Consider the following 16,331-nt stretch of genomic DNA (forward strand, 5'->3'; position numbering starts at 1 on the left):
GAATTTTATTTTTTTTTATTTTTATCCCTCAAGGGAGGGAGGAGGGTCAGTTTTATAGTTTTATCAATATAGTCACATATATCCTGTTCATGCAGTCACTGATCATGCCCCCCAAAAGACTTTTCTCTTTCCCTTCAGCCATTTTTGTTTTGTGTCAGCCGCGGCCGCCGGCCACAAAAAGAAAAAAAAGGTGACGCGCTGTTGTTCAAGTGACGCGCGCGCTGAACAGAAACATTTCTTTTCTTTTTTTGGCCTAAAATTAAAATATGCTGTGGTACATAACTTCTTAATCTGAAAAGAATTCCAATTTTTTGTCTAATGTGCTTACTTGTCTTATCAATGTGTTGCTTCCAAGTGAGATATTCATCAAATATTACTCCCACAAATGAAGCTTGGGAGGCAATATTTATGACAGTGTTTTTCACATATAAGTTAGCTTGCAAAAGTACTGTTTTGTGCTTGCTACAATGACTTGCAATGGAAGTATGGCAAGTCAGAAGGAACATGGTAAAATGATTTGTCTTTTCTTTCCAAAATGCTAAGTGCGTCTATTAGAATTTGCTCAATTAGTCAACTGATACGCAGACGATATTTCCTGTTGAGAAAAACCAAACAAAAACATTGGCGTAATGTTTGTGAATCTTAATATTTAATTTGCTGTTTAAAGAGTTCAACGCCAAAGATATGTAGTCAGCAACAATCTTTGTCACAATATAAAGAAATCTGAATAATATCACCCCCAGAAACGTTGAAACAAATTCAAAAGTAATTAGGGAGTATATCCTTTATAAATATATATATTTTACCTATCAATGATTGAATGTTGTCACTTTAAGCTGATAAGATATTAGTGTAACTTACTTTCTGTAAAATGTGATCTGTTCGAACAAGGGACTCGCTTCTACGGATAGCAGTTGACTGACTAATGTGTCGTCTACAAAGACAGCATGTAACTTGTGGAATTGATTGCAGAGAACCTTTTATGTTTTAGAGCCATGGTAAAAATAGAATAATTATACTGTCCCATTCTCTGCTTGTCCGTGAAGTTCTGAAAAAAATACTTAACTTTCATTAATGTGAAATGAGCAACGGCGGACCAGCAACTATTCTCAGACAACCTCGATGGCTTATTGATTGCAAACTTCTGCCACGTGGCAAAATGAGCGTAAACACTTTGACTTTAAAGCATAGCATAGCAGCGCTATTCAACGCAGATTAGATCAATGTTTGAGAAGCGATATTAACGTCAACAAACACACTTATATTTTCATTTGATCTCATCATACACACTTAAGGTGGTATGCACCTCGAAAGTAAAAGACTTAAACTTTTGCACAAACTTTCCTAAATGAAACTGTCAACCGCTCTCTTAAAGGGACATTAGCTGTAACTTTTGACAAATTTTTGACTACTCTGTTTCAATGTATCAACTACAGAATTTTACTGTAACCCGATCATCATGACCAATGCCCGGTGTCTTGCTTGCCAACGCAGCCTGCATACGTGAAATGACCATTGTTATCGTTGATAAATGTATTCTAGTCCGGACCTGAATACAAAGATTGAACAATAACAATGTAGATTATACTTATATAGGGTATATTTATGAGCTAAATATTAGGAATTTCTCCATGGTTCAGGGATTCAAACTAGAAACTGCAGATGAAACACAGAACAAACAAAATAAAAAAAATGACCAAGATTACAGCTAATGGATCTTTAACAAATCAACAATAAAATCGGGAATCAACGTGCAAAGTTTGGAACTAGCGAAGCAAATTACGCAACATTTTGCAAATTTTGACATTCAAACCATAGCCATTCCTGTGTGAACTCTATTGGGGAAAGTTAAAGTTTAGATTTTTGAAAAACGAAGCCAGTAAAAAGTTTTTCTTTCTCCAAGAGCTTTAAAATGAGCCCCCACAAGTGGTAGATTAGAAAATAATTGTAATCAATCGATCAATCAATCACATCATACTCCATATCGGTGTTTCAAGATTTGGACTATAGAACTCAACCAACGAATGCGTATCATCGGGTGTCAAATGAAAGCCAACACAACTGTGGTGATCCTTTGGTTCACATGAAAGAATTCGACAATATACAAATATTTACCGACTACTTTGTCTGCGGCGTGCATCTCTATTAGATATTCATGCATTGTCCATGACCCTAGTCAGAGCTGCTACGTAAAACACGACAGCAGTGAAATATAGCGTTACAAAGACCAACATATTTCAGGGAGAGTAATAATTTCTTCTGTGGTTTTTCGAAATAGTGGACAGAAATTTTATGTGGAAGAGCTTTTTGCGAGTCTTGAGATGACATCGTCAAATAGGATCATTATGCAGGGTCGTGACGATGCTTTCGAGGCCGTGCTCTGAAACCCCATTGGAAGCAAACATTTTTAGCCCAAGTCGACAAGACAAAGCCTGCAATCTTGTCGCTGTTTCATAAAACATGTCCTTTACACCCAACAGATAGGAAAACATTGAGCTTGCTTCAACTTCAAGGTCATACCTTTTTATCTGCCTTCCTTGTCTTGCGGGTTTGCAAAGCAGAAAATGTGTGGAATCGCGTGTTTATTCATCTGAAAGAAGTAATGACTTTGAAAGTAGGACGGTGGAGGACTGAAAATGTTAAACTATGACAGTCTTTTATTTCTTTTTGAGATTGCAGATATTAATAGCTGATGTTCACACGGTAAAGATGCGACCCCTTCGTTGGAATTCAGACTGATCCGCCGAGTCTCTTGCTCGTCAAAGCCAATTACATATGAGTAGAATTGTTCAAATGAAAGGATATCCCTGGAAACGCCCACACCCTCTTTTTTAATATATATGCAAATGTGCCTTTATGATCCATTTGTATCATTGAATGTAGCCAGGTTCGAAAATCAAGAAAACTATATTTTGTGGCAAACGTCTGGTCATTGATTCGAGTGTTAAAGAAATTAATTGAATGTATGCTTGTCAAAACAGCAGAAGCAAAAACAACAACAACAACAACAACAACGACAACAATAACAACATTTTTTGAAGCGAACTCTGTGTTTTAGATACAACAAATAATTTTCCTCAAACTGCAGCACATGTTCTACCAGTGTATTATCCCGACATGGGCCAAAGGTGAAATGTATATACCATTCAAGGCCATAGCATAGGGGGCTACTGAAGTGTCCTCCCCAGGGGTAGGGGCAGGGGATAGGGGTGCCTTGGTCTCAGCACAGGTTTTTTTTTTGGCTATTGTTTATTCTTTTTTAACACTTTTGACAGTGATGTTATTGCCAATACAGATTCATACTACCAAACTTTGGTGTCTTTGTCTCGTCATAGCAGTGTCTCTGCAAAGGTTTCTTTTTATCCTCCACTGTTTTATGTATCTGTCCTTTGACGGATTTTCGCGAACTTTTATCACTGTGTAGCGTCTATTAATTGATGCGTTTGATTGCCTAATGCGCCAAAGCAAGCCAAGGTAAGTTACTAATCCGTGAACGCTATCACCAGATTATCACCGGATTAACTTTGACAAAGTCAACAAAGAACGCACCTGCAACGGTACAACCACAGTCCCTCCACGCACGTGGCATAAAAGAAGACCCTTGCCGGTGCGCTCGTTGTTGACTTTGTCAAGGTTAATCCAGAGATAATCTGGCGACAGCGTCCACAGATTAGTAACTTATCCTTGCTTTTACTTTGGCGCATTAGGCTATCAAACACATCAGATAATACACGCAACATAGTGACAAAACGTCGCGTAAGACTGTCAAGGGACAGATAAGTGACACCGTGAAGCAGAAAAAAGAAATATTTACAAAACAGACGAAACCAAGACAGCAAAGGTTGGTTGGGAAAATCTTTACTAGCAATGCATATCATAGTCAAACATATTGAAAACAATATAAAAAAAGGAAGAACAAACCTGTGAAGAGACCAAGATATCCCTACCCGCGGGGACAGACATTTCCGCTGCCACTATGGCAATAGTGCTAAAATATTTTATTTACAGAAAGACTATGAGATGGACGCTGTTTGAGAGCCCATCTGATGGACCTTTGTTGTTTTGGAAAATGAGTATACTTGCATTCCAGCGTTAACTATTCAAGAGTCTATGCAAAAGATAATATATATATATATATATATATATATATATATATATATATATATATATATATATATATATATATATGTATATATATATCTCCGATCCAAATCTATTTTGCTCGAGGCAGGCCTTTGATCCAGGTACCTTTTCACGTACTACCAGTATGTTTATCGAATCTTTTACGTTTAGCTATTTTATGATTGTTAATAAATAAATGTGAACTAACAACGCAAAGCAGTTAACCTTGATTTGCAAAAACGGTTGGGAAGTACCCGCTAAAACACATTTTAATATAACAAAACGTACCAGCTGATTGTAGCTGCATCTATCTTAATTACGGTTGGTGTGGGTATTGTTCGCACGGCGGTTTTTACTTTGAATTTATAAATTGACGTTGTGCAAAGACAACAATGCTCTGATACAAATTAGTTCCGTGCTATACAAATAGCTTGTCGTTAACTTGAGCTTCTGCTGGTAACTGCAAAAGAACATTCATTATTGAAATAACATTCAATTTTCCCTCTTTACCGTATCTTTATCTGAGTACAACTTGTGACAGCCATATCCTTCAACTTTAAAAAGTAGGATAAGTTGCTAGAGTTATGAAAGCAAAATTCTGTCTTTTTTATAGCATACGCACACACCTCTGTATGTAAACGTCTTGTTTCCTATTTGTACTGCTATTGTCTGTTGAATCTGCCTATGCCCGGTATATTCAGGAGCTTGATCGGGTATCTACTGTCTATGAAGCATTTCCTTAACACAGAGAAATGCATCAACAAATAAAGTCATGGAAATAATAGAAACTTTCGCATTTGGTGAGTAACAATTTGCATCAAACCGGCAGAGTATCAGTATAGAACTGCATGATTTGAAGATTAGGCATTAAAGTAGTTGTGCACTTTAATGAGAAAAATTTCAGAGTACCCGTTCACGGTTCACGGGTACATGAGTCCTCCTACCAGCTTACTGTTCAAAGTAAAAAAAAACAAACTGTATGTTTGCCAGATATTCACAAGAATGGATTATTTAGAGATGTCGAAGACAAAGCCTAGAATTATTTGCGTTCACCAATTTATTTAAACCCCTGTGCCTTACATCGGAAATAAATTCAAACAAGCTGAAGCCTGTTGTTCATGAATGGAGTAACAGCTTATGGGAAGTATAACTGTGAGACATGAAGTATCTCAACATCCGTTTGGAGAATAGTATTGAGAAATCGACGCAGGATGATTGCAAAAGCATAGTCGCCATGGGTAACACCAGTCGTTTCATTTCCTACAAAGAGAATAAAATGGGATAAATTTCTTTACTTTGTGAATATATAAAGAACTCATTCGGAGTCGGTCTTGTAACTGTACCACTATTTCAAACTGACTTAAAAGAAACAAACATGTCGATGTAAATTCGAATACGTGCAATTATACCTTCCAGAAAACATTGGTTTTTACTCCATCAGGATGACACAATCCTATTTCCAGTTTTATCAATGGCCAGTAAATAAATATATAATGAAGTTTGGAAGTTTTATGAACATCCGCCTAACTAATGATAGATTATTATTTTAACATGAAGACACCTTTGCACGTGGATGTCATACACGGTGTCAGTGGTGGTTTTCGTGTCGGAACGCCACCTACATTGCATAAGTAATTTGAACACGTGACTGCCTACCCTGAAAGCTTCAGTAAGGTACCCATGTTTGATCCAGTAGCTTGTGCAATAGAACAAATTTAAAAAAAATCTGTGGAAATACTCGAGCCTTGCCAGCGTTCGATTTCAAACTCAATCAAGCAGCTGAGAGCATAGAACAAGCGGCTCTGCGACATCTATGAATGCACAATGGATTTAATAGCCATACCAGTTAGTTTATCTCCAAGGATTATAAATGTCCTCAGTCGTCAAATATGCCGAATAAGGGAAAACGTGAAGTGACTTCTCTGTAATCTGTATAGCGTCGTAACTCGTTCGCGATTTTGTTGCTGTACGAGTTTCTGTCATGGGAAATTGTTGGTATTGTTACTCGGTCGCTTCATTAATAAAATGTCTGTCGATATTAGAAACAGCTGACAGATCGGCCGCAGCTGTGCCCTCTACAACTCCAGCTTGTATAAGATTTGGATTTTAAGTATCTTCGATAACGAATCGATTATCCAACTTAATAAAAGTATGGCTGTAGTTTCAGTCATATCGCTGCTGCATGCAGGTGTGGGATTTCCACCTACGCGTAGGCATCACGCCATGTACGAACTAAACCAGTGAATCCCATGACTGTGCCTGGAACAGTCTAAACCTTTATTTGGTCGATGTCATTACGGTTTTCATTAAGAATATATGGTATAATTAATCAGGGACCGTCCTGGCGTCACGGTACTTATATGAGGGCAAGTACAAGTTGCTGTTGAATAATTCTGTCAGTTTATGGTGAATGTAATGGGAACCAACAGGAAATATTTAATCTCGATATTTTAATTTTATCGCCTGAATGGACAATGTATGCCATAAGACAGTCTTCTAATCAGTCTGTTCTTAGATATTTTGACTTTTGTACTGAAAAAAGACAATTTTCTCATCGCACGACTCAAAAAAGCTGACAGTTATGTGCATTGTCATACATTAACGTGTGCAAAGATTGATTCTGACGTCGGTCGCCCCGAGAAATCAAAGCAGATTTTTTTCTACAAACGAACAAAAACATCATTATATCTCAAATCATCAACTATTTAAATAATCTTGTTCCATATACATACTAAACATTATTTCACTCGACAAGCGCTGATTTTCCGTGTATGCATTCCGTGTCCACATCCACTTTCGTAATATTCCACAAAATTGTTTACGACAATAACAGAAATATTTCTGTACAAGTAAATACGCTAATTTAATCGATGTTTGTTTCCCTATAAGTATGTAACCTGAAAGGACAAAACGGCCATTGGAAAATTTGCCATGTGGTACTTGCGTTTCGCAGAAAAACATCAACATGAGCTTTCACGATAAAACACATCACAATGTTTCTATAAGAGTAAGTCAGAATCATGTTATTAATATAAAACATTATTTGATATTATGCCAGTTCAGATATCATTAATTACTGTGTCCATGGTGAATCCAGTGATTTGCATAAGTCTACCGATATGAACAATCTTCCAATAACGTTCCATGGTTTGTGAACGAGCAATGAAGTGTCACATATTAAAGCGTGCTTTACTACTAAATACGCCCGTACTGAAACGACAAAGGCATGACACATTTTTACGCTGAGTGGTGCATACATTCACGGTTTTTGTACTGTTCCGTTTAGCCGCGCTTTGTCGGCTATACGTGTGAAAATGAAGAAAGAAGTTCTTGTTTTCGTTGCTGCAGTCTTTATCGTACTCGTATATATAGTGATATTTGGAATGCAGAAAGGTTCCGTGACTCAAGCAAGGACTGTTGAAACGGTTCAAGACCAACTTGTCAAAAGTGGCAAGTATTTCAAAACCAATGTCGAAGACAATGTTCGACAGAGAGTTGCAGGGGTTGAGGAGACAGGATTGAAGAAGTCATTTCAGGCTCCGAGGCAAACACTCAAGATGAGAAGTCCCCAGCTACTCGCCAGAGACTCCGGCTTGACGAGCATCGGTCTGAAAACGCATTCAAACAACGACAGATAACAGAACCTCAACTAAAAATTGGCGACCAAACAGTCAGCACCGAGACGAATGTCATTTCCAGGATACTCTCCCTTTCTAAGAACATCGCGGAAACTTATGGTTTCGTCACTCTGCAATTCTTCAATCGTGGCTACCTCAATATCACTAAAAGTTGGGTGTGCAACGTAAAATGCATGGGGGTGTTACCGAAGATTCTGTTCATAGCTACCGATAAAGCTGCGCTAGATGGTCTCTCTAGATTGAACCCCGAAGTACAAGTACTCCTCTTGCCGTTTGAAACACTTTTCAAGTTTAGCATACGCTTTGTGGCGTACTACCGCTTTATATTGCTACGGACATGGGTGATACTGTTACTACTGCAGAGCGACATTCCAGTCACTCTAATTGAATCCGATGCTGTATGGTTCGACGACGCACTGCCTATCATCAACAGCTACGCCAGCTATGATATAGTGTCGGCGCCCAACGGTGCCACAGAGAGGGGCATTTCGGGAGGATTCATATACCTCAGCAACACAGAGACAACTAAAACGCTCTGGTTGGACGTGTTTCGCCAGTTCGAAGACCGCGTGAACGCGTTGAACGACGAATCCCGGAAGATGGGTTACATTGTCTCCGAAATGAAGATCTTATCGAAAGAACTGACGACTACTGATATAAGAGTCAAAACTCTACCAATTGAAAATTTTGTGTCCGGTTTGTGGTATAAAAAACCCCAATTGCGGGATATTACCAATCCTGTTGTTATCCAAGTGAATTACATTATTGGCGTCGATGAGAAAATTAAGCAAGCAAAGCGTTGGGGACATTGGTTTCTTACGGACGATGGTCAGTGCGAAGAAAATAATGCTATCATGAAATGCCAGTAATTAAACTAGAATGTTCGCATTTGACGTTTCCGCATATTCTCCTTTAGTAGCCGGGTGGTTTGATGGCCGATGTTATTGGCTGGAGAATGGGGACCGAAGGGTACTACCTACTGAAATCTTGTCAGAAAGACACTAAATTATCATAAAAAGCAGAGGTGTTGCATGTTTTAAAACCCGTTCTCTGTGTTAACTAGTTTGAAATATCGTAAGCATGTTGTTGCAGTGTCACAGTTATTGTAGTCTGTGTAATGTATATTCGCAACACTCCTGCAGTCTGTCTGGTTGTGTCTGAAGACTAAAATTGTGCACGAAACTTTTTGCCAACTTATGCCCCCTCCTCATTCAAGGTCTTGAAAGTAGTGATTTTCAAGTAAGTGAATTGTGGAGTTGAGGGAAGGACTTTTTTACCGTCAATAATGAAAAGATTGTGGTATCAAGGATTATGCTGATGCCTATTTTAGTAAATTAGAGTGACACTGTAGAAGGTGAAATTATCAAATAATCGCAAGTATATAATTACTTCATTTAAGGAACATAATCAATAAAATAGCTAAAGTGTTGGGGTCAAAATCACTATATTAATTCACCATTTCAAATTCATCTTGCATGAAGATTCCAATAGCATGCGCTGTCTCTTTATTGAAAATGTATCAAATGCAGAATAGTAAACTCCTCCTTCTCACAATAATTATTAGGCATTAATTGACAGAGAGAGAGAGAGAGAGAGAGAGAGAGAGAGAGAGAGAGAGAGACAGACCTACAAAAACATTCACCTGACGAGCATATGACAACGGCTACACAGAGTCCATATGCTAATTTGGCGCACATGTTCCCGTCATCATCGAAAATCCTTAATTGGTATCTTTTCTCCACGACTATATGAACATAATATACTTGCCGTTATTAAAACAAGTGGTTATTAATAAAAATCTGAAACTGTTACAGCGGAACTTTTGAAGCACCTGCTGATGCGTCTTTTGGACCATGAAAAATTCTAACTACACATCACATGGAACACTGAGCAGGTATGCGTCTGATGTACGTCAGCTTGTTTTCTCTAGTGCAGATTGTGATATTTTTAACGCGCAAGCATGAGTGACAGAGTGAGTTTAGGGAAGGCTACTGAAGTACTGCTACGTGTATTTCGTCGATGACGTGTAGGTATTTATGAAGTATCATAGATAGCAAGATATAAGTACGGGCCATCCTGGTACGTTATGACTCATTCGTGCATACACAAAAAGTGCAAAGAAGTTATTACTTTGCATACAATTTTTATCGTCCAGTATGGTCTCGCGGTTTGGTTGAACACAATTATACCATATGTATCGTACACTTCGCATCTAGATACCTAAATTGTATAGCTTTATTAGACGATTGTCCGGTTCTATCGCCATTAGAAAGACTCTTGGAATTAAGCTCCGGACTGATATCGCACACTGTCGTTTTATACAGCTACTGACGTGGACGGTATTCATTTTAATGTAGAGCGATATCAGTATAAAAATAACAATACAGCGAGACAAAAATACCTTGTTGCATTTATTTTCACCACAAATTACTGAGATTATGTCAACGAAATACAGGACGTGAGACAGTGCCAAATTTCCCAAGTAAAAAGCATGCATCTTCATCTTGATCCTTGAAAAAACTATTAAAATCCAAAGAAACGTGTTTCATCTTGCTTCCTACAAAAAAAACGAGAAAATGAGATAATGTAATAAGTTTACTGACAAAGACTTGGCAATAAATGTTTGAAATAATGCTGGCATTTTTACCTGATATTCATAAAATGGTACCAAAGTTTCCAAGAGATCTCAGATTATTGGCATTGCGAAAAATGTAGTGTTGCTTTCAGCGGATATTTTATGAAGCCGGAACTCGTAGACTTGGGTGTGCATCGCAAAGAAGATAAGTCTTGAAGTACGACACAAAATTAAATGCGTGGTACCCCAAGCCTCCTTGCAATGGTAGTATCAAGCAATAGAGCAATTGGTATGTGACCAGAGAGTGGTTCCATTGCAAAGTAGTCGGTATGGTGCACATGACCAGTATTTTATTGAAGCAATCGAAGTTACCTTCACTACAGTCATGCATGGTTATCATAGTTTTACACTAAACCATAGTCTCTTTTGATGTTTTACTTCTGGTACTTCGTCGCATATGTTGAGAAGTTCTGATACGTCACTGCACAAACGTTTTAGTAAGTTTTTTAATACAGGACATATTTCATTTCTTCCGCTTTAACGTGAGACAAAACTTTACAACCACGTTCTTGATAGTCAAAGTTTGACCTTTCTCGTGAATGCGAACTCTTAAAATAGTGTTGCCGTACAGATACGTTTGTTTCACTGTTTATACAAGCATTTTGGCTTTTTGACAAGTCAAAGTATGTGATCAACGCGAGGACAAGATAGTAAGTAAAAGTTTTCCTTAACAAGAATTTAATGAATGTGATATAAAGGTATCTATCCTTGTAATACCATGTCAGTTGTTTCCCAGCGTTTGGCTACGCAGCTACCATCACCATTCAACTTAAAAAGTAAGTTGGAAATTATATTGTAATTGTGACTTTACCTTGGTAATATTGACCCAGCTGATTTACAAACCTTTAAAGAGAAACACACACACACACACACACACACACACACACAACATATATATATATATATATATATATATATAAATATATATATATATATATATATATATATATAACGATGGTGTAAGAAATTCCTGTATGATATAAAGAGACGTCGACGGTTTTGTCAAATAACGCAATTGTCGTGCATTATTGAGTTGCCGCTCTTATTTACCCTGTACGATTGTCTTTAACTATTTCTTTTCCTTGGCGAGATTACAAATAGAGAGACGACAGATGGTACAAAAATAACATTCTCAATATTTGATGCTGACTAAGAGTGGACTTCCCCTTCTGAAACAAATGAATCGTTCCTGTGTGCGATGTAAAATGGGCACGACATCTTAAAGCACACGTTATGCTTTACATTAAGGTACGCTGCGACTCGAAAGTGACAGACTTAAACTTTTTCTCAAACTTTCCTCAAGGGATATTCTAACAATTTTCTTTCAAAATCAAGAATAAAAATCAGTGAGCACCGATATTTACCGATATTTGAAATCCAAAATGGCCGCCATCCCTGTGCTAACTCTATAATAGTGAAAAGTAAACATTTCTATTTTCAAAAACTATACGATTTTTACACAAAGTTTTAAAATGAACCCCCACAAGTGGTATATCAGAAGAGAATCTTAAACGTTTGAGAGTCCTAGTATTAGTCCCCGAGGCACATTCTAAAAAAAACACCGTATAATTTAATCGACCAATTTGACACACGCAGAAAGACGATGTTTCAACATTTGTGTTCGACAGGTTCAAAACTATCTATTTTCCCATTTCCCTTTACTATGATCAAAACAGTATGTTTTACTTACACATGTACCAAAGATCCAGATACTTGTCCGTACCGGGGCACGGGTCAGTGCCGAACTCAGCGGCATCGATCAAGATGTCACAGGTTTGCTTGCCCTCACACTTATCCCTCAAATGATCTGACGCGTAGAAACTGCAGTCGGTGTCGGCGACTGAAGTGCCGCTGGAGACACACGTCACGATGTCTGTTCGACCGAACGTCCCGCCCTGTGTGAGGTCGATAGCTTTCCCGGCGCCACAATCAAGATGGAGAGTCTCTCCCTGACAGGGTATGGCACAAAACTCAAAAAGTCCAAACTGTTCTGGAATACCTGCAAGTAACATGTTATTTATGATAAATTTGCCGCAATATTTCGGAAAAAAATGGCTGTTGTTCAAAAAAGAAGAATGGTCACAAATACTGAACCGATCTTCGATGTATTTGCTGCGTCAATCCGCCCTAAATAATGTTGAGAAAGTCAGTCTGTTTATAAATAGTTTTTTCATGGATGAAGTTGAACAGGTTCGGATAGAACACGATTACCGACTGGCATATCTTGACGTTAACGGTTGAATATGATACAGACACAATTATGTTCAATAGACAGGAACAAGTTGATTTGAATTTTTTAAATTTGATGGGTCTTATGCAGGAAGGGGTGGCGATTGTGTTAATGGTGTCTGTTGTCGCCAGTGCTGTGGTGCCAATAACTGCTGCTAATTATGGAAACGATGACGATGATGATGATGATGATGATTGTTGTGTTGACGGTGGTGACGTTGAGACTATCTGGCCGACCTTTTTGATGTGGTATGTAAGGATTGCAGGTGCGGTGTCCGTATGGTAGCTTTGGCATTGACGATGGCGAGCAGAGAGAGGGACAGTTTTCCGGTATTGAGAATCACGAATGGCGGTCGTGAAAGATGAGTGTAAGGGGTTTTTAAATACAACAGTACACCAGAGACAATAGTGCCAGCATACAGCATGTGTAGACAAACTTCTCCATGTGTAAAAGTTAGCATTTATAGTTATGAAGGGATATCATTTCTCAAAAGCAGGTTGTTTTGTTCGAATGCGTTGAAATCATACATTAGCAGACACAATATCTGCCTGGTCTCTGCGATGTTTTGAAATGCGTTCGTTTACAAACCAGAGATCATATAATTTATGTGATGAACATCCCAACGTTGCATCGTCTAACTCGGTATTAATATCCAGTCTGGTATTGTGAGTTTGTACGATGTGTCATTAGAATATAGTTGAAATGTAGAACAAACCTGTTCACATTTTATGATACACTTAGCTCATTATTTAAATTAATGACGTGCAGTGGAAGTACGGTAACTCAGAACGTAAATAGTAAAATTATTTTTCTTCCATATTGTCATAATGCTTAAAACATCATTTACAATTGCTCAATAAGTAAACAGATATGCCGTTGGTATTTCCTAACCTGTTCGATTCTCAAATTGAACATGAAGTCCAAAGCTACTCACATCTGTAATCGAATTTTAGATACTTGTAGGTTCCCGGACAAGGGTCGCCGAACACTGAGTTGAAGGCGGATGCGTAACAGGTCCGTTTTCCCTGACACTGTTCCTGCAGTATAAAACGTGTGTGATCAGCTCTGCAGTCGGTGTCATCCGTCTGTGCGTGGGAGCAAGTCGTCTTGTCCTTACGACCGTACGTGCCGGTTGAAATCGAAATTATCTCACCCGCCGGACATTCCAAGTAAGCCTCGCCATTTTCGCAGACCACCTTTTCTATCATGTCATAGGCAGAAGCTGTAGTGAAAAATAAAGCGGTGAGCAAAATACAGAATATATAATTATTGTAAATGAATTGCGAATGTCCAGGCGAACAAACATGATAACAACACACCTGAGAACGTTGAATGGTATACTGTTGTCAAAATTTCCGCGATAATGTCCCTAAACTTAAGGTAGAATGTGCCTCGAGAACAGATATTGGACTCTCAAATATACCAAGTACTTTTCTGGTCTTTTAGAGCTTTTACCGTAATATATTTTCTGGAAAATCCAAACATTTTAGTTAACACAGCCATGGTGGTTATTTCGATATTCAAATTTCAGTAAATGTTCGATATATTGTATCTCTAGTATCAAACACATTGCAAGATGACACATGATTTTCATTCTTGACTTGAGTGACAAAATGGTTGAAAGTTACATAACGAATGTTGAGCAAACATTTAGGTCTTTCGCTTTTGATGCTAATACTAACACAACCTTTTGCATACCTCGACATATCTCAAAATAACGTTAAACCATCTATTTTTTACATCCATGGTTAAACTTAGACAAAAACTAGACATTCTTGCTCCTAATAAACTGTAATATACAGAATTGAATATAATATTGAGTGCAATATGCAATTTGTCTTATCTAATATGGTGTGACAATCACCCAGATTTGAAGTGTTTTTCAAAACATTTTTTGACTTATTTTTAACTGCACAAGGAAATGTTACGCCATATCTTACCATAGTTGCTCAAGTGCAGTGCACAAAGTAGAAATAGCACAAATCGTGTACTCCCCATTTCAACGATGCAGTCTGAATTCTGTTGAGAAAAAAAGAAACAAAAAACCCGGAAAACATTGGCGCAATTTCCATGATGTTAGCGAATCTTAATATTTCATTTGGTGTTTATAATAAGAGTTCGTCGCCAAAGATATGTAGTCAGCAACAATCTTTGTCACAATATAAAGAAATCTTAATAATATTACCCTCAGAAACCTGGAAACAAAATTCAAAAGCAATTAGGGAAATATATCCTTATATATATTTTATCTTACAAATACCAATGATTGAATGTTGTCACTTTAAGCTGATAAGCTATTAGCCTAACTTACCTTCTGTAAAATGTGATCTGTTCGAACAAGGGACTCGTAGCCACGGACAGCAGTTTACTTACTGATGTGTCGTTGACAAAGACAGCATGTAACTTGTGGTATTGATTTCAGAGAACCTTTTTATGTTTCAGAGCCATGGTAAAAATAGAATTCTTTACTTATCCGTGTAGTTCTGAAAAAAAGAACTTTCATTAATGTAGAATAAGCAACGGCAGACCAGCAACTATTCTCAGACAACCTCGATGGGTTATTGATTGCAAACTTCTGTCACGTGGCAAAATGAGCATGAACACTTTGACTTTAAAGCATATAGCAGCGCCATTCAACGCAGATCAGATCAATGTTTTAGGAAGCGTTATTTCAACAGACACACTGATATTATCTCATCATACACACTTCGGGTAGTATGCGCCTCGAAAGTAAAAGACTTAAACTTTTGCACAACTTTCCTGAATGAAACTGTCAACCGTTCTCTTACAAAATAAACAATAAAAATCGGGGATCAACGTGCAAAGTTTGGAACTAGCCAAGCAAATTACGCAACATTTTGCAAAATTTGAAATTCAAAATAGCCGCCATTCCTGTGTTAACTCTATTAGGGAAAATAAAAGTTTTGATTTGTGAAAAACTATGCGGGTGAAAGTTTCTCTTTCTCCAAGAGCTTTAAAATGATCCCCCGAGGCGCGTTCTGCCTTAAAGCGCATCTCTATTAGATATTCATGCATTATCCATGCCCCTAGTCAGGAGATGCTGCGTAAAAAAACGATAGCAGTGAAATATCGCGTTACAAATTCCAACATATTTCACGGATAGTAATAATTACTTCTGTGGTTTTTCGAAATAGTGGACAGAAATTTTATGTGGAACAGCTTTTTGCTCGGTATCCATTCTTTTAATTGTGCGAGATGACAACGTCAGGTAAGATCAATACGCAGGGTCGTGACTATGCTTTCGAGGCCGTCTCTGAAACCCCATTGGAAGCAAAGAGTTTTAGCCCAAGTCGACAAAACAAAGCCTGCAATCTTGTTGATGTTTCGCAAGACATGTCCTTTACACCTAACAGATAAGAAAACATTGAGATTGCTTCAATTTCAACGTCACTGCCTCTTATCTGTCTTTCTTGTCTTGCTTGAAATTACAGATATTAATAGCCAATGTTCACACGATAAAGATGCGACCCCTTCGTTGGAATTCAGAGTGATCAGTCGAGTCTCTGAATTGTTCAGCGGGATGCTTTGCTCGTCAAAGCCAATTACCATATGAGTAGAATTGTTCAAATGAAAGGATATCCCTGGAAACGCCCACACCCTCTTTTTAATATATATGCAAATGTGCTTTTATTCAATTGTTGCATTTATGATCCATTGGTATCATTGAATGTAGCCAGGTTGGAAA

At 37.9% G+C, this 16,331-nt stretch overlaps 2 protein-coding genes across 2 annotated transcripts; one reads left to right on the forward strand and one right to left on the reverse strand.

Moving 5' to 3' along the window:
• The first annotated feature begins 7,933 nt into the window (after window positions 1–7,933).
• Window positions 7,934–8,629, forward strand: LOC139130291 (uncharacterized). Its single transcript, XM_070696044.1, has one exon. It carries the CDS (start codon window positions 7,934–7,936, stop codon window positions 8,627–8,629), a length of 696 nt encoding a protein of 231 aa, XP_070552145.1.
• A 2,890-nt stretch (window positions 8,630–11,519) lies between these two features.
• Window positions 11,520–16,331, reverse strand: LOC139124596 (L-rhamnose-binding lectin CSL3-like). The gene is made up of 4 exons (XM_070690732.1): window positions 14,937–16,331; window positions 14,566–14,644; window positions 13,560–13,847; window positions 11,520–12,394 (listed from the first exon to the last, which is right to left on the reverse strand). Exons 2-4 carry the CDS (start codon window positions 14,621–14,623, stop codon window positions 12,078–12,080), a joined length of 663 nt encoding a protein of 220 aa, XP_070546833.1. The 5' UTR covers window positions 14,624–14,644; window positions 14,937–16,331; the 3' UTR covers window positions 11,520–12,077.

Source organism: Ptychodera flava, chromosome 3, assembly GCF_041260155.1.
Source record: "Ptychodera flava strain L36383 chromosome 3, AS_Pfla_20210202, whole genome shotgun sequence".
NCBI classification, from domain to species: Eukaryota; Metazoa; Hemichordata; class Enteropneusta; family Ptychoderidae; genus Ptychodera; species Ptychodera flava.